Below are 21949 nucleotides of genomic sequence, written 5' to 3'. Positions count from 1 at the left end.
CCTTGAAATCAGCAATAAAGCACGATGATAGCAACAAGACAAATATGTTGGGATTACAAATGTATTGGGATTTTATTTTTGGTTCTTAGCTAATATTACCAGACGAATTGGCAAATAGCGTACCCATTGCTTTTCTAAATCAACTTTAACTTAATCCAAACTATTGGCTCTCCCCCCTCACCTGTTACCCTGCTATTATTAACAGGAAGTGTAGTCTTTTGGGAGTCAGGACTTCAGTCTCCTCTGCTGACTCAGTCTGTGAGCATGGGTAAGTCTCTGAAGCGCTCTGTGTCATCATAATATCTGTATGGTAGCCCTCAGCCCGTGTGTCTCTCTCTGGCTGCCCTTCCTCGTCACATCATGTCTTCTTAAATCTCATCATCACCGTTGCCTTGTGCTGTTCATTGGGCAGCCAAAAACAGAGGGTAAAAAATCACTCCTATCTCATTTAACTGATGGAACTTTTTCCAGATACGAATCAGTTCTTTTCCAAACCTCCATGCCCTCTCACTCATTAGACTCTCCTCCACCCCCTACTCAAAAGGACAGAGAAATGGATTTCATTTGTGTACTCAAATAATGTATCTAATTTAAAGCATGTGAGAGATCTTCCTATTTATGATTTTCAAGAGTTGGCAGCTGTGAGTTAACATTTTTACTACTGCACCGTATTCTCAGTTAGAAGACAATCCGTTAGCTTTTATTTTTAAGTCCAAGTTTTTATTCTTTCTTTTTGTTTTTTTTTTTTCTTTCGTCTCTTACATTGTTACGAACATAACAAAAGTGCTAATAGTTGGGTCTCTGTAATAAAGACATGACAAGAAAAACAAAAAGACTCTTTCACAAACTGCCTTTGATTTCCTGTAGGCTAGATTTAAAACCTGACGCGCGTTCAAATCAGTCAGCAGCATGCTGTTGGCAGAGGGGCGACCTGCCTGTCTCCTTTGACAGAGTCAGTCCCAGTCATAGTCCTTAAGAAGTGTTTCAATTGAATTGCTTGATCAAACCCCACATTGTGTGTTCAATGAAAGCAAGTTTGCCCTATCAACTTACTCGGCTCTCCCCGAGTATCAGCCAAATATCAGTGTCAACAAAGTGTCAAATGTTCTTATTGTTATAAAAAATATTTATTGAATGATTATTGATTGTATCTCTCTTTGTTGTTGTTGATGTTATTGTTTTTAAATTTCAGATCCCCATTGAGCTGTACACAGGGCTTCCTCCTGACTCTGTGCTCAGGGATCACTCCTGGAGATGCCCAGGGGACCAAATGGGGTGCCAGGGATTGAACCCAGGTCCACCAAGTGCAAGGCAAACACCCTACTCGCTGTACTATCACTCTGGTCCCCTTCGTTGTGTCTCTTACTTCTCATATAATTCTTAGATTTTAAGCTTACATATTGTGTTGGCAGTTCAAACTGTTCATAAAATTGTTGGACACATAGATCTTTTAAAGTTATTCCTTTAATGGTTAAAACGGTCACGGTCATGATCCTCCCGTTGTTCATCGATTTTTCTCGAGCGGGCCCAGTAACGTCTCCATCATGAGACTTGTTACTGTGTATGGCATATCGAGTACGTCATGAGTAGCTTGCCAGGCTCTGCCGTACGAGATACTCTCGGTAGCTTGCCGGGCTCTCCGAGAAGGGCGGAGGAATTGAACTCGGGTTGGCCATGTTGGCTGCGTGCAAGGCAAACGCCCTACCGCTGTGCTATCGCTCCAGCCCGATAGGGGGGTGCTTGCTTCAGCAGCACATATACTAAAAAAATGGTTAAAACAAAATTTTTTAAAAAATACTTTTTCCACACCTAGTGGTACTCAGGGGCCTGTCTGGTGGTGCTCACAGGACCACATGTGGTGCCAGGATTCAAACCAGGGTCGCGGACGCAGCCATCTGCTAGGCGAGCACCTTCACTTTTCTGTTACCTCCCTGGCCCATATGCACTCGGCTGTACACAGTTTACCTTAGAGAGGATTCTTAGAGCCTGATGTTAAGAAAAGAAGGGCTGTACATTCCAGAGTGTGCTCTGCTGTACCTGGTTGTGCTGTGGAGATCCGGCCACGTCTGGCTTCTCCTGTTGGACATGTGCTCCCCAGAGACTGAGAGGGTGAATGAAAGAAAAGCGTTTGCAGTAGTAGCCACTCATTTGGCCCAGCATCAGCTGTAAGTTGCAGTTGCCTGGCCTGCCAGTGTCAGACACTCAGAAAAGAGGCGATATGTGCAATGGTCAGAGCAGCACCCTGGAACCTCCTGCCCTGCCCACACCTCCATCGAAGTCTAGCTCAAGCTCTCCCATCACTAACTTCATGATGGGAGACCTCTGTTACCTTTGCTGTCAGTTTCCTCATCTGCAGAATGGGGATTACACTGGTTCCTGCTTCGCCTGAGGATCAAATGAGTCCATATAAGTCAAGTACTTAGAAGAGTGTGGGCATACTCAATAACTAATTTGGGTTTTGTCTGTATATTTTGCAAGTGCAGTATTTCAGTTTATCCTAGGTGAATATAATTTCTCACATTTTCATGATGATGCTTTATAACTTGAGTGTTTCGGTGATTCCGGTAAAATTTGTCCCCATTTTCCACAACTATTTCTTTTTTAAGACTGCAAAATGACATGCATTTCTTAGTGTTTCACCATGTACCTTCGTAGCATTGGAAGAACAAGTTATCTGATGAAAGCCGAGAGGGCAAATGTAGTAGGCACCGATTTCCCATGAAGTCTGCCTCTCTTGTTGGTACTGCCAGTTCCCACAATCCTAGCATTCCCTGGGCATCAGTCAGTGTCTACAAGGAATGATTTTCAAATATTAAAGCATGTGAAAAGACAAACAGGCCGAAACTCAGAGCTCTCTAGGGACTATGACCTCCAAAACAGACTCCATTCTGACATTTTCACAGGCTGCCAGAAAGAATCCCAGCAGGGTCATTCCATTCGGTAAACTCCTAGCAAACCCTCTGTCATCAAGGACTGATTTATAGATTTTTCTCCTTCTTATGTACTTGTTCTGAAGAGATTGAAATAGTAGATAGGGTTGCTGGACTCTCTTAAGGCATTTTATCTATATGATAAGTACCTTGTAGAGAACTTTTGGTATTTCAGAGTCATAAAAGTTATTCATCATGCTTAAAGAGATTTCTAGCTCTGAATTGTCTTTTTAAATTCTCTCTCTGATACCAGGAAATGTATGTCATACTCATCTCTAAATTAAATGTTTTTCATTATGAACTCAATTATTAACACAGAGGTTGAGTGAACTTCGAAATGACCTTTTGAGAGTAACTGTGTGTGTATGTTGATGTCATGACTCATTTCAGAGTGGCCTTTACAGTATCTGAAAGAGGAAACACTCCTGAAGTTGAAGAATATTCTAGGAAAGTTTGGGATGATGGCAGATGCTTTAAGGATATTGAGAAGGGGCAGACCCAGAGGTTGTTTTTCAGTGACTCTGACTCCTCTTAAAATATTTTATTTGGAAAGGGGGTCGGGGTAACAAAAAATATTTTTTTCTGTATCATCATACGGTTCTTTTTTTAGAAAAAGACTATAGTGCTAAAAATAAACCAGAAGGACAAAACCCGTGAGATTTGGAGCCTGGACAACTTAAGGAAATGGGTAATTAGGATTTATTTGGTGTATAGTTGGCCTTAAACTCTACAGGGCCTCCTGGTCGTCCTATTCTAGTTTCTGAGCGGCATGTATGAAATTCCAGGGGTGAGCAGCATTCCACATTTGAAGGCTGAGGTTTGTCAGGAATTTTGTATGGTTTGTTTCCGTTTTTTTTTTTTTCAGTTAATCCTTTCGATAAATGTTCAGAGTTTTAAGTCAAAGAATCCTACATGATCTGAAAGTTCTGAGGATTTTGATTAACTAATTCTGTTGGAGCAATTAAACGTTTCCAACAAAATTTTTAAATGGGGCACATGAAGTAAATTGATATATGACTTTAAGCATCTTAAAATTAATAATAAAAACAAAACTCGTTTTATCATAGTCTGGTAACCTATTAGAAAACCAAGATGTCTCCTTAGCTAAATTTTTTAAAGGCAAATCAAGGTAAATTATTAAGTTGCTTAGTAATTGCTTACAAGTAGTTACTGAATTGTACTAAGAAATTATGTCTCTTAATTGAAGTATAAAATGTGTTATAAAAAGTGCTTAGACCTTCAAAAACTGCAGAATTTATTTGTCCTTAAAAATATTATAATCTGCTGGACCTTTCAGAGAGAGTAATTTAAATTTACACTCAGAGGTTAGGAATTAAAAATTGGAAATTTAAAGAAATCAATGAACTTAATCCTAAACTATTAATTTTAGGGCTCAATAATTTTATTTTATTTTATTTTTTGTAGGAGTACTGCTATTTATTCAGCCACTGATTAGCTGATTGAATTGGGCATGAACTCCGAGTATTCGATGTGCCAGACACAGTAACAACAAAGTCTCCAATGGAGACGTTACTGGGCCCACTCGAGCAAATTTTTTTTAATTTTTTTTTTCTTATATCAGGAGTGATAACACAGCGGGTAGGGCGTCTGCCTTGCACGCAGCCAACATGGCCGACCCGAGTTCGATTCCTCCACCCCTCTCGGAGAGCCCAGCAAGCTACCGAGAGTATTCGATATGCCAGACACAGTAACAACAAAGTCTCCAATGGAGATGTTACTGAGCCCGCTCGAGCAAATCGATGATCAACGGGAGGGCCTTTACTTTACTTTACTTATTTATTGAATCACTGTGGGAAAGTTACTAAGCTTTCAGGTTTAAGTCTCAGTCATACAACGATCAAACACCTTTCCCTTCACCAGTACTCATTTTTCACCGCCAAGAACCCCAGTATACCCCCCTCTCATCCCTCCAAATGCCTGTGAGGCAGATGATTTCTACTTAACTCTTCTCTACATTGATTACATTCATTATTTCGACAAAAGATGCGCCATTATTGTTTAGAATTTCCCCCCAAACAATCAGAGTTGCTGAAAAGGCATTGTGAAATACTTTGTTTTCTATAGCTGGTTATGAGAATCATATAATGTTACACGGCCATGATTTTGGATTTCTGCAAAGAACCAGATAATTACGAGATTGGTTTCTGTATGTCTGGTGTTATGGCTGTGCCGGAGGGGTTCAGTAATTTTAGAAAGTTTTTTTTAATGTTTTTTAATTCTTGTTTACCAAGCTGAAGCTATTTGCTTACATTCTCCTGTGAAAATGTATATGTTTAAATGACCATGAATCTAGGGGCTGGAGCAATAGCACAGCGGGTAGGACGTTTGCCTTGCACGCAGCCGACCTGGGTTCCATTCCCAGCAACCCATATGGTCCCCTGGGTACCGCCAGGGGTAATTCCTGAGTGCAGAGCCAGGAGTGACCCCTGTGCATCGCCAGGTATGACCCAAAAAGCCAATAAATAAATAAATAAATAAATAACCATGAATCTTCATTTTCTCTTGGGTATGAAATGTTAGACATCATTTAGGTCTGGTTGGTTTATAAGTTTTCTCCGGTCTTTTATTGCCTTACTGATTTTATTTTTACTTGCTTTCTCAATTTCTAAGCGGTCTGTTGAAAACCCCAACTCCTACAACACATTTCTTTCAGTTTTGTTTTTGTTTCATGTATTTTGAGGCTCTGGTGTATATTTTTGACTAGCTGATCCCTATTCATTATGAAATATCCCTTCATTTTTTTTTTAATACAATTTTTTTTTATTAGTGAAACACCATGAGGTACAGTTGTAGATTTACAAATTTTTGTGCTTGGATTTCGGTCATACCATGATCAAATACCCATCCCTCCACCAGTGCCCATTTTCCACCACCAGGATAATATCCCTCCCCCCCATCCCCCCCATCCCCCCCTGCCACTGTGGCAGGGCATTCCCTTTTGTTCTCTCTCTCCTTTTGGGTGTTATGATCAGCAAAAGAGGCACTGAGTGGCAAACATGTTCATTCCAGTCTACTTTCAACCTGCATCTGCCCTCCTGGGAGGATCCTCCAAACACCCTCCATTTGGTGTTCCCTTTTCTATCTGAACTGTCCTTTCCCCTAGAATACTCGGCTGGCCTCTAAGCTATGGAGTAATCCTCCTGGTGTTGATCTCAGCTATTCTTGGGTATTAATCTCATATTTTGTTATTTTATATCCCCCAGATGAATGCAATCTTTCTATGTCTATCCCTCTCTTTCTGACTCATTTTGCTTAGCATGATACTTTCCATATTGTACCACTTGTATGTAAAGTTCATGACTTCATCTTTTCTAACAGCTACATAGTACTCCATTGTGTAGATGTACCAAAGTTTCTTTAACCAGTCATCTGTTCTTGGGCACTCAGGTCTCTTCCAGTTTCTGGCTACTGTAAAGAGTCCTGCAATGAACAAACAAGTGCAGATGTCACTTCGGCTACACATTTTTGCCTCTCTGGGATATATTCCCAGGAGTGGTATCGCTGGGTCAAATGGGAGCTCAATTTCTAATTTTTTGAGGAACGTCCATACTGTTTTCCAAAAGGGCTGAACCAGTCGGCATTCCCACCAACAGTGAAGGAGTGTCCCTTTCTCGCCACATCCGCGCCAGCAACGGTTGCTTTTGTTCTTTTCAATGTGGGCCAGTCTCTGAGGTGTGAGATGGTATCTCATTGTGGTTTTGATCTGCATCTCCCTGATGATTAATGATATAGAGCATTTTCTCATGTGCTTTTTTGCCATTCGGATTTCTTCTTTGAGAAAGTTTCTGTTCATTTCATTGCCCCATTTTTGGTTGGGGTTGGATGTTTTCTTCTTGTGGAGTTCAACCAGTATTTTGTATATCCTTGATATCAACCCCTTGTCAGATGTGTATTCGGTGAATATTCTTTCCCATTCTGTAGACTGTCTTTGTATTTTGGTCACTGTTTCTTTGGAGGTACAGAAGCTTCGTAGTTTAAGATAGTCCCATTTATCTATCTCTGTTTTCGCTTGCTCAGACAGTGGCGTGGCATCTTTGAAGATACCATTAGTTTCAATGTCATGGAGGGTTTTGCCAACTTTGTCTTCAATGTACCTTATGGTTTCTGGTCTGATGTTGAGGTTTTTAATCCATTTTGATCTTACCTTTGTACATGGTGTTAGGCAGAGTTCTGAGCCCATTTTTTTGCATGTAGGCGTCCAGTGATGCCAGCACAATTTGTTAAAGAGACTTTTCTTACTCCACTTCACATTTCTTGCACCTTTATCAAAGATTAGATGATCATATGATTGAGGGGAGATGTCAGTGTATTCAACTCTGTTCCATTGGTCTGCAGTTTCATTTTTGATAATGATCCTTATCCAGAGTTTACTTTGCTTCCTAGTAATGTTTCCTTATTACAAGGTGCGTTATTTTTACCATGGCATGATTTGTTGTTTTCTATGCTTTTTATCTTTAACCTACCTATAATCTTTATGAGTAAATTCCTTTTAGACAGAAAATGACTGGATCATTCTTTTTTATTTAATTTAATTTTTGAAGTTTAAATATTTTATTTCAACAAAAAAAGATACCTTATTGTATTATCCATTCATCTGTTTTTAAAAGTTCAGTCTGATCTCTGTCTTTGTTACAATATCTTGGTATTTGCATTTACGGTGATCATTGATCGGTATGGTTGAACTATGAATTATCTGTCTCTGTAATAAACTACTTCCATTAGATTTTTTTTTTTTTTGCTTTATTGAGTCACACCCAGCGATGCTCAGGAATTACTCCCAGTGGTGCTTGGGGGACCAATATGGGATGCCGGGGATCGAACCTGGGTCGGCTGTGTGCAAGGCAAACATCCTACCCACTGTGCTATTGCTCCAGGCCCTTCCATTAGACCTCAACAGCTTAACACAAGAAACATTGGTCATAGCATAGTTTGTGGGAGTCAGACATCCAAGTATGGTGTGACGGGGGGGCCTACCTCCGGGTCCTAAGAGCCTGCCCTCAGTCTCAGTGGTCAGCCAGGGCTGGGGAGGACGCCTCTTCCACGTCAGCTCCCTTGCTTTTGGCAGGATCCCATTCCTTGGGGATTGCCACCCTGTACGCCTCAATTCCTGGCGGTCTGTGGGAGGGAGGCCAACCTCAGTTCCTTGCCACATAGGCCTGTCCAAAGTGGCAGCTTCCTTCATCTGAACCCGTCAAAGAGAAATCTGCCAGCGAGACAAAACGGATTATTTCTTTTGCAACGTTTCTTCAAGGTTGCCCTAGTTTAGAAGCGGATTATTTAAGGGGAGGGGGAGGGTGTGAGATGTTGAGAAATAGAAGGTTGGGTCTGAAGGAACGTCTTAGAGGCTCCCTTCCATAAATGAGTTTAAACCTGTGACTTTGCTGTGTTATGTTTGTTCAGTTTGATATTTAGTCCTATTTTCTTCTTAGTTAATTTTTAAAGTATTTGAATTCTTTTTAAATGGTGTATTAGGTAGACCTATTTTTTTTTTAGAACTCTTAACTACTGAGCGTTTCTAATGCAGGTTTAATATGCTGCTTAGTTCCTTCAAATAGACACTTTTGATACTACATTTTTATTTCTAGAATTCTCTTTTGCAGTGCTGAGCAGCCCGAGGAATCTGTTCTGCTGCTGAGTTACACTCCTGCCCTCGATCTTGTACTTTCTAAAATCATTTGTTTCTCTTCTCTGTAGAGTGCTTTCTTACTCACTGATAGCTGTTATTAGTTTCACTTTTTCCTCCCAGGGCCAATTTTTATTGATGAACTTTTCTCCCATTAAAGGGTCATGTTTTCTTGTTTCTTGGCACGTAATCTGATAAAGTTTTACTGGGTAGGACATTGCTAATGTTATGTTGCCGAGTGTCTGCATTTTGGTTTATGTTATCTTCCTTTAAAGAGTGTTGGACTTTGGTTCAGAGACAGCTAAATTGCTATCAGATCACCTTCATGACCTTTTAAAATGGGGTTAAGGGGGCTGAAGAGATAGTAGAGCGGGTAGCCTTGCACACTGCTGACTTGGGTTCAATCCCCGGCATCCCATATGGTCCCTCGAGCACCACTGTGAACACTCCAGGTGTGGCCCAAAAACAAACCCAAAAACTAACCCCAGGGCTAGAGCTATACAACAGCAGGTCGGGTGTTTGCCTTGCATGAGGCCAACCCGAGTTCGATTCCCAGCATCCCATATGGTCCCTTGAGCACTGCCAGGGTAATTCCTGAGTGCAGAGCCAGGAGTGATCCCTGTGCATCACCAGATGTGACCCCCCCCAAAAAAAAGTGTTAGAGAAGTGTGAGGCCAGCCTTCATGCCTGGGCTGATGCCCAAGAGATCCTAGGACCTGATGCCCTTTGGGTTCTCTGTTAAATGCCCCACTCTGTCCCCAGGAGAGACTTTTTACTGAAGTTGATTGAGAATCAAACATTTCCAACCATGCATAAATGTTGGAAGATGTTTAACTTACAGCTTTCTGGTCGTTTCTTGCCCAGTCTTGTGAAATTTTTTCCTGTGCATACAGAGCTTTGTGTGCAGTGAAGACATAAAGGCACGCAGAGACAGATTTTTAGAGCTCATTTTCAGCCTAGGTTCCACCTTTTCAGAAATTTTTTCCTGTAATTTCAGGGTTCCTTGGCCTTCCCCAAGCTCTCATCTCAGTCACAACTCAGCCAGCTTAACCAAGCGACTTGAGTTATCCCTTCTTGGGCGCATAGTCCAAAATCGTCTCCAAATACATGCAGCCCAGCTTTCTGACAAGTGTACTGTAGAACATTTTTATTTTTTGATCCATCCCAACACCCAGACCTTCCTGAAAACAAGAAGTCCCTCCCAGTACTGGATCAGTGAGTACAGTCATGTTATCAGCTGCAGAATGAGTCTGCTGGTTAATGGTTTGTTCTCAAGGCAAGTGTCTCTCAAGCTTTTACTGTTGCTTCTGAAGAGTCAGCAAGATAGTCATGAAAGATCCATTGATAAAATACTACACAGCCACAAAAATGATGAAGCCTAGCCATTTGTGACAATAATTTCCTTTAGTCTTTGAGATGACCAAGAAATCAGAGAAAAACACTCGGATCAAAATCTTGATAGCATGACACCCCCCAAAATTCTTCCCACTTTGTGCTTGTGCTGGTAGTTGCAGGGTCCCCTTGATTCTCGTGGCCACCCTTGCTGTGCGACACTCTTACAGTCACTCAGCAACAGTGGGCACAGACATGGAACTCCACAAGGCCAGGGAATCAGGGATAGGAAGAGCCCCTGCGAGTGGGTCTTACTTTTGGCCCAGGCAACCTCTTGATCACATATGGAAGCCAAAAAGGTATGGCATTGTTGCATCAATGAAATCCAAATAGTCACTCCTGAAAATTAAGATCATCAGTAGTAGTCATATTGTGTATCTCAGAATACATTTCATTTCTATAAAAACAAGTTTCAAATACACAATTCCATTTTCTCGGATTAGATATTGGAAAAAAGCAATGATTTCAGTGAAGGCAGTAAGTGGTTTGGGTTTGCTATTGTAGAGAGCTCGAGGGCAGAGAGCAGGCATGGCCCCGCACCTGGCAGCACTCTCAAAGTTCTATATAGTGGAGTCTAGTGGCCCCAGCATGGCCACATCGCAAGTACCACTGCCTGGATCCAATATTCGCCCTCCAGGGCACCTCCAAGCCACATCTCACCAGGAGTGGCCCTGATTATTACTCTGTTTGAGGTACCAGGGATCAAACCCAGGACTTCATACATGCAGGGCAAGTATCCCCAGCCATGTGACTTCTTTATTTTTTTTAAGTATGTTAGGACCAGAGAGAGAGAGAGAGGGAGAGAGGGAGAGAGGGAGGGAGGGAGCTCAGTGGGCTCCCAAGCATATGCTTTGCCTGAAGGAGGCCCATGTCAAGTCCCAGTTATGCTCTCCTGAGCACTGAGCCGAGTGTAGCCCCGAAACACTGCCAGGTGTGGCCCAAAGTCAACCAAACAACAAAAGTAGGCTCCTGTGGAATCTTTCCCCAAAACAGCCCTACCATGGCTAATTTTTCAAAAATGTTTTTGTTCCTGGATCCATAGCAGGTAGAGCATTTGCCTTGCACGCAGCCGACCTGGGTTCGATTCCCAGCATCCCATATGGTCCTCCAAACACCGCCAGGAGTAATTCCTGAGTGCATGAGCCAAGAATAACCCCTGTGCAATGCTGGGTGTGACCCAAAAAGAAAAAAAAAGTTTTTGTCCCTTCCATAGTGTTTTGTTGTTGCTGTGACCAGGGGGTCACACATATTCCCTGGGGTCACACTGCCTCTGATATAGTGCTGCATGCCTTCTGCCTCTGGCATTTGCTGGGGCTCACCACAGTGCTCAGATGCTCACCAAGGGTCATGCTCCTGACTTGGTGCTCATACATCTTTTCACTCCAGTGCCAGCTGAGGGTCACGTGCCTTAGTTCTGGTGCTCATGTACAGCTGGCCGTGATGGCCAGAGCTCACACCTCTTTGCAGCAGGCCCCAGGACCTCCAGATGGTAAAGCGTGCAAGCGGCACCAGGAGTCTAACTCTGTGAACTCACTCCCAGAGGCAGGTGCTTTTCACCTCTGAGCATTCCCTGGGCCTCCCACCTCTGCATCTCTAAGAAACATGGTCATGTAAGTTAAATATCTGACATTTGTATTTTGGCTGTCTTAGTTACCTCATGTCGTCTCACAGAAATGGACCATTGTTTGGGGTTTTTTCGTGTGGGGCGGGGGTTGCCTCCATTTCAGAGTAGCCAATGGATGCAAATATTTTATTTGTTTATTTATTTTTGGTGAAGCAAGGTAGTTTTCATTGAAGCTTGGTTAGAAAGATGTGAGGGGACAAAAAGGGAGAGAACACGGGCTTCTTCAGAGTGGAAATGAGCAAGCACAGAAGCAGACAGCAGAGACCCGCATGTTCGAGACCGAGCACGAGGGCTTGGAGAGCAGCCGCAGAGAGTTTTCAAACACAGACAAGACCCTCTGACCAGATTCCCATTGTGTTTCTGCTTCTAACTACCTTCTAGTCCCACATATGGACCCAAACTGGTAAATAGCCAAAATGAAAGTACAAATTTTTGCCAGTAGAGTTTCTTCCCTGAATAGGTAAAGGCATTTTACCTTATAAGGTAGGTCTTAGTTCTTTCCATTTTATAAGATCTATAAACAGGGTCAGAGAGAGTAAATAATGCTAGGACAGGCAGCTATAGAGGAATAAACTTTTAAAGATAGGGTTGGCTGGAAAGCTACCACTGAGATTATAAAAGTATTATTACAACTGGAAACAGTTTTATTTGGAAGATTGTTAAACTCGTTAGACTATTATTTTCAACTTTTATAATAGAGTAGTTGCAAAAGGTATAAGTGTAACTACATGTAAAACTAGAATTCGAATGTTAATATTTTTGAACAGAGCAGTTTCTACTTTAAAGCCTGTTGAAGATTCAGAGTTTTCGAATCTAGAGTCATCATCTGTCTCATTAATCTGTCAGGAATGCCTTCTGTTTAAGTTTAACCAACATGTAATTGGTGCTTTTTCATGTGGATGTTCATGCAAATAAAGAAAACCTCACAGGAATGTTCAGTATTCTCTTCCCCTGTAGTATTTCACTTTACGCTCTTCTCATATGTTGCCAAGCCAGGAAAGTTCCTTTAGCCCAGAACTGCCTGGGGTTTCAGAGCAGTCTCTGTTCGGTCTAGCCCAGTGCCTTTGAAGGCACTCTGCTAATGAAGGAAGAAATTGTTTCAGTTCCTCTCCTGGAAGCTATCCAAATAGACTCTTGGTTCTTTGTGGCCATTAACAAATTTGCTAGCAAATTTGAGAGCCTAATGATAAATCACCATGTAATGCAATTTATTTCATAATCAAGTATTTGGCATTTAAAGACTAAAAATTTACTCCTAGCTCCATAAATCAATTGTATCCCTTCTGTGGAAAAATATAAATGGGCATTTTTTCTCTTTTAATTTCCTAGAGTAAGGTATAGGAAACAACTTATAAAATAACCTTTTTACATATTCTTGGGCTGGAGTGATAGCACAGCAGGTAGGACGTTTGCCTTGCATGAGGAGACCCAGGTTCGGTTCCTCCGCCCCTCTTGGAGAGCCTGGCAAGCTACAGAGAGTATCTCATCCACGTGGCAAAGCGTGGCAAGCTACCTGTGACGTATTCGATATGTCAAAAACAGTAACAAGAAGTCTCACCATGGAGACGTTACTGGTGCCCACTCGAGCAAATCGATGAACAACGGAAGGACAGTGCTACAATGCCACATATTCTTAACTTCTGAGCTTCAAGCAATTTATTGACTTTTTATTTAAGAACAATTTCTTAATAAGCCAAACACCTGACAGTGCTGATATGTGTCATCTTAGAACATTCCTGGACACCACAACAGTTGTTATCTCAAAAAAAAAAATGTATGTTGATTCAATAGAATGTTAAGCCCATAGTCTGATTTGTATTTTTGTATTTCTTCACTTTCCCTAATGCTGCCCACCCCCTTTTTTTATTAGCCAGGATCTAATGAAGTACCACGTTTACTTGCCTTATCCCTTCAATCTTTGATCTCGAACAGATCTCCTACTTGAGTTTGAAGGACTTCTTTTCGGACTTTATTATGTCTCAGTTTTATAGCAGAATTAAGACAGGAGCATAGCATCCCTCCTCCCCCTCCCCCCAGCAGTATTATTCATCAGAATGGCAGGGTTGGGTACTTTTTTTTAAACCAAGAGTGACTCTTCGTTAGCACATCATGATCCTTGCAAGTTCCACGTGTGCCTCAGGCTTTATTCACTCTTGGTGGTGGACATTTTGTAGTTTTCCACAGGGCATCCCTGACACGGATCCATCATCATAATAGTGTTTTCACTGCTAAAAAGCCGCGATTCTGTCCATCCATCTCCTCTCCTGTAGTCCCCTGTCCCTGCAGCAAGCCCACGCGTCTGGATGCTGTCCACAGTGCTGCCCTGTCCAGCCAGCCACGTGGTCGGGCTCATGCACCAGGACACCTTTCAGAGAGAATGCTTTCACTTAGCACTTCAGCTTTCTCCAGGTCTTTTCATGGCTCCTTTCTTGCTTTTAAAAAAAATTAGCTTTTCATTGATTGAGATACTGATTTATAAGACCGTTAACGATGATTTCAAGTGTACAAAATTCCAATATCACAGCCCTCACCAGTGTACCCTCCCACCTCCCCCAAGCTCCCCCATGCCCTTCCTTTTCAGACCCTCACCATCCCCACACAGAATCTCAGTTCTGTTCTCAGTTCCCCCATTGTGTTGCCTTCTGCCTTAGTGTTCCCTTGCTGTGTAGCTTTTAGGTCCCACAGGTGAGAGGTAATTCCACATCCATCCCCTTCCTTCTGACTGACTTCACTTAGCATGGTATTCTTGGGCATATTCTTTGAGGGCTCAGTTCTTGTGAGCACTAAATGATGCTCTGTCCTTTGAACACATCCGTTTCCTGTCTGGCTAGCTACATGGGAGGTAGATATCTGCCACCTCCTGGAAGGACATGGCGGCTGCTTCCATGACTTGGCACTTTGATGAGTCCAGTTCCGTTCCCCTGCAGCATGATCCTCGGTTGGTCTGTGTGTGTCTTTGTGTTTGCTGGTGGCCACAGTCCAGAGGCACATTGTGCCTCTCTGCCTCGCGTCAGAAGTGGCCAGATGTGACAGATGGTCAGCCGTGGCCATCTGTCCTGTCACTGGTGACTCAGATATTGACCACTGACTAGAGTTTTTGGTGGCCTGGCTCTCCTATGTAAACTTGCCCTTTCTTGCAATGTAATGACAAAGAAAAATTATTTTGAGAGTACTTGTCTATTATTCCTCATACGCTACTTGTGATTTTAACACTTATTCTCGCCTAAGCTGTACAAACACTTGGAAAAGATGATTTTCTGATTCTGAAATTTCCTCTTTATTAGCTGGCCTTCTTCTGGAGAGGGCCATTCCTGAGGGAAGTTTTATGGATTCATAGTGGTTTTTTTTTAATTGGGAAAGAACTCCCTGTGACCGTCATAAGTTTTTATTACCCCAAAATTGGCTGTTGAGTGTCTGTTCCAGGTGCCTTTATGTCCCTTTGTCCAGCTTCCTTAAATATCAGCACCTACTTTCTGGCACAGGATATTTCAGGATCTCCTATCCTCTATCTTCTATCCTTTGATTGAGCCCATCCTGAAATTAACCCTTTAATCCTGAATATAATTTTAACCCCATCTATGCTTACTATCCTCTCCTCCTTCCATTTATTGTTTGCATATATTTATTCCCATTTACAGTATATTTACTCATTTCTCAGTTCTGTAATTACAAAATAATTCCAGAATCACACTCCACATCTATTAGTAATCACATTATACACACAACACTGCAATTAAGTTTAAGACTTTCTCATGGTTCATTTTGCCATTGAACCAATAGGCAGACGTTTGTTGGATTAATTCTTTGTTTTCTTTTTTATGACATTGTTTTTGGTTTATCACATAATTGGGTTCATTTGTTTCTGCTTAACGTCAGTTTTAATTTGCTCCTCATCCTTATTTAAGTTTTTTCGTTGGACTGGGGGGCCTGTGGGTGCCACACCGGGTGGTACTCCTGGCTCTGTCCTCAGGATTCACTCCTGGCAGGTTCAGGGGGAAACATGTGGGGCTGGATTCTTTTTCTTTTTTCCTTTTTGGTTTTGGGGCCACACCGGGTCTGCTCTGGGCTTAGCCCTGTTAGAGCACAGGGTACCCAAGCAGTGCAGGGACTGAACGCCGCTAGACTGTGCACAAGGCAAATGCTTCGCCCGCTGTACTAGCTCTCTGGCCCCAGTGCCAAAATTCAAATTGGGTCAACAGCAATCAAGCTCTGCCTTGCCCGCTGCTATCTCTCTGGCATCTAACTTTGTTTAGTTTCTTTTATAATTATTGTACCTCCAAGGTTAGACCCCTACAAAACAAAACTCACACTCTCCTATTCTCCCCTACCCACAAATTGCAGTTATTTACAAATGCATTTTAAAAGTAACTACTATAAGGAGTCATTTACAAATAAAATTCTTCTTCCCTACTCCCTCTTTGCTTTTTTTAATCATTGTTCCCTGTACTTTGTTATCTTTTATAATTGAAGTAGACACCAATTTCATAGTGTACTTTTTTTTTACACTTTCATGTCTTTTGGATAGTTTTTCTTGGGGTCCTGCTGGAAACAAATCAGGTAGAAGCATTTTAAAAGCTTCTAAAGACGTGGCTCCGCTTCTCATAAACTTGCAGAGAAGTATTTCAGTGGTTTATTTTAATTTTCAGAGAAACTAAGCCTGATTTCTGTGACTAATGCATTTCCCAATATTTTAGTTCTCTATCAATGTGTCCTAGATCTAAGCCCTAGTTACATTTTTCATTAGTAAGGGTGTTTGCTTTTTAGCAGTGCTGCTTATTGATGGATAAAGGCCCAGGGAAAACCATTTTCCCAAATAGTTTCCATGGGTTTCTCTTGCCCTGAGAAGTCTTTGCGCTTGCTCCTTCCTCCGGATTTCGCTGGCTAGTATAGGTGTCACCAAGAACGACTGGAGAGCCTGTGCCCTTGGTGGCTTCAGAGAAGGTTGCTGCTGCACGTGGGACTTTGCGTGATTCAGTCACATTTACTCTGCAGCAATCTCAGAAGAGAGGTGGAATTGCCTTTCCTGTTTCGCACACAGAGGGGTGGAACAGAAGTAAGGGCTTTGCGAGATCTGGAGTCAGAACCGAAGGCACTGACTAGTAGTGGCAGATTGGGGTGTGAGTGAACCCAGAATTTTGCATCCCGGGTCCATACTCAACTGGTAGCAGTCTTCCTGTTCTTAAAGTTGTATTTGAGTGAGATTTAGGGCTTCTGTGAGGAAAAACCGAACACAGACGATAATGGATTTCAAATGATGTCTTCCTTTCTCCTCAGGTCCCAGGTTTGAGATTTGAGCTTGCTGCTCTCCAGCTCCTGGGGGTGTTCATAGATTTCATGGTGCATTTAGATTGTTTTTCTGATAGGAAAGCTCGCACTGGTTGTAAGTTTCTGTGATTTCATTGCTTTTGCTTGTGCCAGAGTCTGGTCAGCCCTGCCTATCGGAGATAGATCTCGTGATATAAAAATCTGAGAAACTGCAGGAAAAATAATTTGGATCCTTCCCCTCACCCTGGCTGCTGTGGAGAGCCGCAGTTGACCGCTGGCCTGGCGTGCACTCCACCCAGCTGCCAACGGACCTCTCCACTGTGTGTGTGCACACACATGAGATGCCTGGTCACTGAAAGTCACTCCATGTGGCCTTTAGGACCAAGCCCAAACACCTCGAGGGAGTTTAACATCTGTTAGGGCCAACCCTTCACCATCCTGCCCTGTACCCTGCTCCCCATCCTTGCTGCACCACGGGCTCTGGGGACCCTGTTCACTGCTAGTGTGTGATGCTTACTCCGCCTTCTTCCACGTGTGTCTTCTCACCTCCTCACCCTCACCTCCTTGCTCCTGTGCCTCCATCTGACAGTGATCCTTCTTGGCGCACTCACTGTACCCCTCCGTGCCTTTCTTCCAAGCAGATGATGGAGAATGAGCTGTTCATCTGCCTTCCTAAATCACAAACTGGATCAGTCTTTGCCCTGCCTGTTACATCCGAGCATGCAGTTGCTAGAATGAGCACCACTCAATTCTGGTATAATTTACTACATAAAATGGTTAGTGTCGGGGAGGGAGGGGGAAAAATGGTTAGTTTTCCCTGGTTTTTAGATCTTGTCCTTTATTTTGTAATTTAACCTCACAGTGTTTTGCTCAAAGTGTTTTACTCGAAATGACAGGAGATAGTTTTTCTGCAATTAGAGCCATATGTTTCTGTTTCTTTTTCCCTGGAGTTGATAGTAAGAAGTAGAGCATAATTTTGAAGGAAGAAATTATAATAATATTTGCTTTCTCTGCAAAACAGAGCAGCCAATTCCAAATGTATGTGTCAGTCTTACTATTTAAATTTAATAAGAAATTAAGAGGATGCACTGTGGGGGGCCATTATTTGTATTTTGCTAATATCTTATTTTAAAAAAGTTAAACCATACTGGAAAGTTGAAAGAACTGATTCCTAATATATAAATACTCATAGGATAGACGCCTGAATTCTATAATAAACATTTTCTGTGCTTTATTATTTATATCCTCAATTTATTTATGAGCCCATCACATATTTGGCCATACTTCAAAAAAAATTAATGTAATTCACCTTCTAACACTGCAGAACAAGCACTATTATGTAAAGTTCTTGCACTCAGCATCATGTTTGCGATTCATTGCACACATCAGCACTTCATTCTTTTGTATGTAGTTTTTAAAAATTGTGTGGTGATCACTTGTGTTCTACCTTTATATTTACCATGTCTTTTTTTTTATCTCATGCACTATTCTGCACCCTTTAAGCCAACAGTTTTATTTTTTACACTTTGTAAAATCAACTGCAGACATCTCCACCCATCTCTCTACAAGCTTCAACATGTTTATCATTCTGAGCTCAATATTTATTTCAAATGTCTCTGTTTAGAGGATGGATGTCTATAATGCTGCTGCTGAGTTTTTTTTGTTGTTGTTGTTCTTTCATTTATTTTTGTTTGGGGGCCATCCTGTTGCTTGGGGGCTCCCTCCATTGTGCTCTGGGGTTGTTCCCATGGTGCTTGGGGACCATGCAGCACCAAGGGATTCAGGGGTCCCACAAATAAAACCTGTGCCCTCCTGCCCTCAGAGCTCTTCCAGATGCCTACCCTTTCAGCCCCGCTATATTCTGAGAGGTTAGACTCTCTTATACTTGACCTGATTCTAAATATCTCTGAATATTCTGAACGATAGTATTATACAAAACAGATGGTGGGGGGGGGGCTTTGCTTTGGGGGCTACAGCCAGCAGTACTCTGGATTTACTCCTGGCTCTGCACTCAGAATCACTCCTGGAGCGAGGCTCAGGGACTCAAATGGGGTGTCAGGAATCAAACCTGGGTCAGCCACGTGCAAGGCAAACAGCTTACCCACTGTACTATCACTCCAGCCCCATACACTGGCGTTTTTTACCAAAAAAAGAAGAGGAAAGAAAGAAAAGAAAAGAAAAGGAAAGAAAGAAAGAAAGAAAGAAAGAAAGAAAGAAAGAAAGAAAGGAAGGAAGGAAGGAAGGAAGGAAGGAAGAAAGAAAACGAAACTGGGTGGTTTGTGCTTTTTATAATGAAAGTGTTGTTCTTTGCGTGGCTCTGTGTCAGGCTGTCTGTTTGTTCAGTTGATCTGTTTCTTGATCTTATGCCAATTCTGTAGTCTTGTTTACTATAACTTCTTAGTCAATCTTGAAATCATGTAGCATCCATCTTCCAACTTTGTCCTCCCTTTACAGTACTGTTCTGGATATTCTAGTTTCTTTGCATTTCCATTTCTTTTTTTATTCTTTTTTTCCTTCCTTCCTTTCTGGAATCAAATCCAGGGCCTCATACATGCAAAAATGTGCTCTACTAATGAGCCACATCCTGACCCTGCATTTCTACTTTAGAATAAAATTTCTTTTTTAATATAGGACTGTGATTGGAATTGTGCTAGATCAATAGATGATTTAGAGTGAATTGACATTATAAGTCTCATACATTAGTATGATCCCTCCCTATGTATAGAAATTGATTTTTCTTAATTTCGGCAGTCACTTAATCACTTAACTTCCCGTTAATCGTCGATTTGCTCGAGCGGGCGCCAGTAACGTCTCCATTTGTCCCTGTCATGTGCTAGTGTAGCCCAATGGCGTCTGTTCGCTCCGGGAACATGAAGAGCCTCAAACCAATCGTTCATGATCTTGATGAAGAAGTCTGACCATCTGGTGGTGGGCAGCCATGCGGTCTTTTGACACCGCATGGAATCCAGTCGGTAACAGCTCTAGTCCAGCGGTCGTCTTTAAATCTCATTACGTGACCAGCCCATCTGATTTTTGACACCTTGGCAAATGAGACAGCGTCCCTGATTCTTGATCATAGAACTCCGAATTCTTTCTCTCATTTGAGTGAAACGTGATATTCCAAGCATAGCTCTTTCTATTCTTCTTTGGGAGACCTGAATAGCGTTCTCATCCTGTTTGCGTAGGGCCCAGGTCTCTGAGGCATATGTTAATGCAGGAAGAACAGTGGAATCACAGAGATGTGCCGGGAGCCGGAGGTTCTTTGTCCTCTGAGCTATTTCTTCGACGTTCTTGAAGGCGTTCCAAGCCGCTCTCTTCCTCCTGCGCAGCTCGGGTGCCAGGTCATTTCTCATGTTGACCTCTCGACCTAGGTACACATAGCTGTTGCATTCGGAGATGGTCATTCCGTTGAGAGTGAATGGGGCGTCAGGAACGAGGCTGTTTCTCATAAACATTGTCTTCGTAAGATTCAGCTGTCGTCCTACCTTTCCACACTCACGGTCAAAGTCGGCCAGCATTTGTGCCGCTTGGCTGATGTTTGGTGTTATTAAAACAATGTCATCAGCAAAGCGGAGGTGGTGTAGTTGCCGACCATCTATCTCCACTCCCATTCCTTCCCATTCCAGTCGTCGCATGATGTTCTTGAGGGTGGCACTGAAGAGTTTCGGTGAAATGGTATCACCCTGCCGCACCCCTCTCTTGACATCAACGATCACTTCTTTGTAGAATGGTGAGATCCTGGTAGTGAATCCGCAATACAGCTCACGGAGGATCCTGATGTATTGGGCTTGAATGCCCTGATTGGCTAGGGCTTCAATGACCGCTTCCATCTCAACAGAATCAAAGGCCTTCTTTAAATCAATGAACGTTAAACAGAGCGGCATCTTGAACTCCCGAGAAACCTCAATGAGCTTGGTTATCGTGTGGATATGGTCAATGGTGCTGAATCCTTTGTGGAACCCGGCTTGCTCGCATGGTTGTCCTTCATCTAGTGTTCTGCCAATCCTATTTAGGATGACTCGAGTGAACAACTTGTAGATGACAGACAATAGGCAGATCAGGCAATAGTTGCCAATGTCATGGATGTCTCCCTTCTTGAACAGTAGTACGGTCCTCCTGGTTTTCCATTGGGATGGAACCTTGCATTCAGACAGGTAGCGTGTGAAGAGCCGAACATACATACTTTTTTGTATGTAGCGTTTTTACACACTTGTGATTGTATTGTCATTGTGATTTTTTTAAATTTATTTTAGTTGCCCTGATTTTATGACCTAAACACAGCTTTCAGTTTGGCTTTGTTGATGATTTTGTCAGCTTTTAGCTCAGTCACTGGGGAAGGAAGGCACATTTTCATTTGTTTCTGTAAAGCAGCGAGTGGAAACCCCAGTGAAGGATTTCGGTGTACTGACTCAAAGATTGACTTTTGCCAAAACTGTAAGAGTTTTGTGCATAAATATTATGGTCATAAGTGTGTCTATCGGTATGTCTGTTTTTTACAAAAATTTTTTTGTTTGTTTTTGCAGTATCAGGAACCAAACCCAGGGCCTTAAATATAAGGGAAGCACCCCGCCCTGAGCTCCAGGTCCACCCAGCTTGATAGCTGTATTTTTAAAGAGAACATTAGAAGGCTGCTATTTTATCAGAACATATCATGGTGGGTACAGTTTGGCCTGACTGGTTTCGTGATTATTGTTTTTTAACATAGCAGCCGCCCTAGCACTGAGCAGAATCCAACCTTTAATACGTATTTGCTGTGTTAACTATGAAACAATCTTGTGTTTAAGAATTTGACTTGTTGTTTCAGACTATTTCTAAACTAGCCCACTTTCCCAACCTTTTTTCTGTGTTTATTTGAAAGTTGAAGTCCATAAAAGCAGCAGCAGTGTACCTGATTGTGTTCTTTTCTGAGGGTTTTTAAAGCCTTTTTAAAGCCTTCCCTTTAAAAATATCTGCATATATATGTATATGTATAAATATATATATATATAGATGTGCCGTGATTGTCTAAATATATAGTTTGAATACATCTCTGCTATCCCACTCGTGTTTTCCTAAATATTTTTTTGTAGGGCCCAGGGAGATAATTCAGAAGTC

General features: G+C 42.2%; 1 protein-coding gene across 1 annotated transcript in view; it reads left to right on the top strand.

Annotated features, from left to right (window-relative positions):
• Nucleotides 1–21949, top strand: part of MRTFB (myocardin related transcription factor B) — a 163683-nt gene that overhangs the window by 64215 nt on the left and 77519 nt on the right. The window contains exon 4 of the mRNA XM_056122198.1: nt 206–268. Within this exon, the coding sequence (XP_055978173.1) occupies nt 206–268 (63 nt within the window). The remainder of the gene's footprint in view (nt 1–205; nt 269–21949) is intronic.

The sequence above is a fragment of the Sorex fumeus genome, unplaced genomic scaffold, assembly GCF_029834395.1.
Source record: "Sorex fumeus unplaced genomic scaffold, SorFum_2.1 ptg000045l, whole genome shotgun sequence".
NCBI classification, from domain to species: Eukaryota; Metazoa; Chordata; class Mammalia; order Eulipotyphla; family Soricidae; genus Sorex; species Sorex fumeus.
The sequence above is the reverse complement of the archived record's forward strand: the minus strand, read 5'-3'. Positions and strand labels throughout refer to the sequence as shown.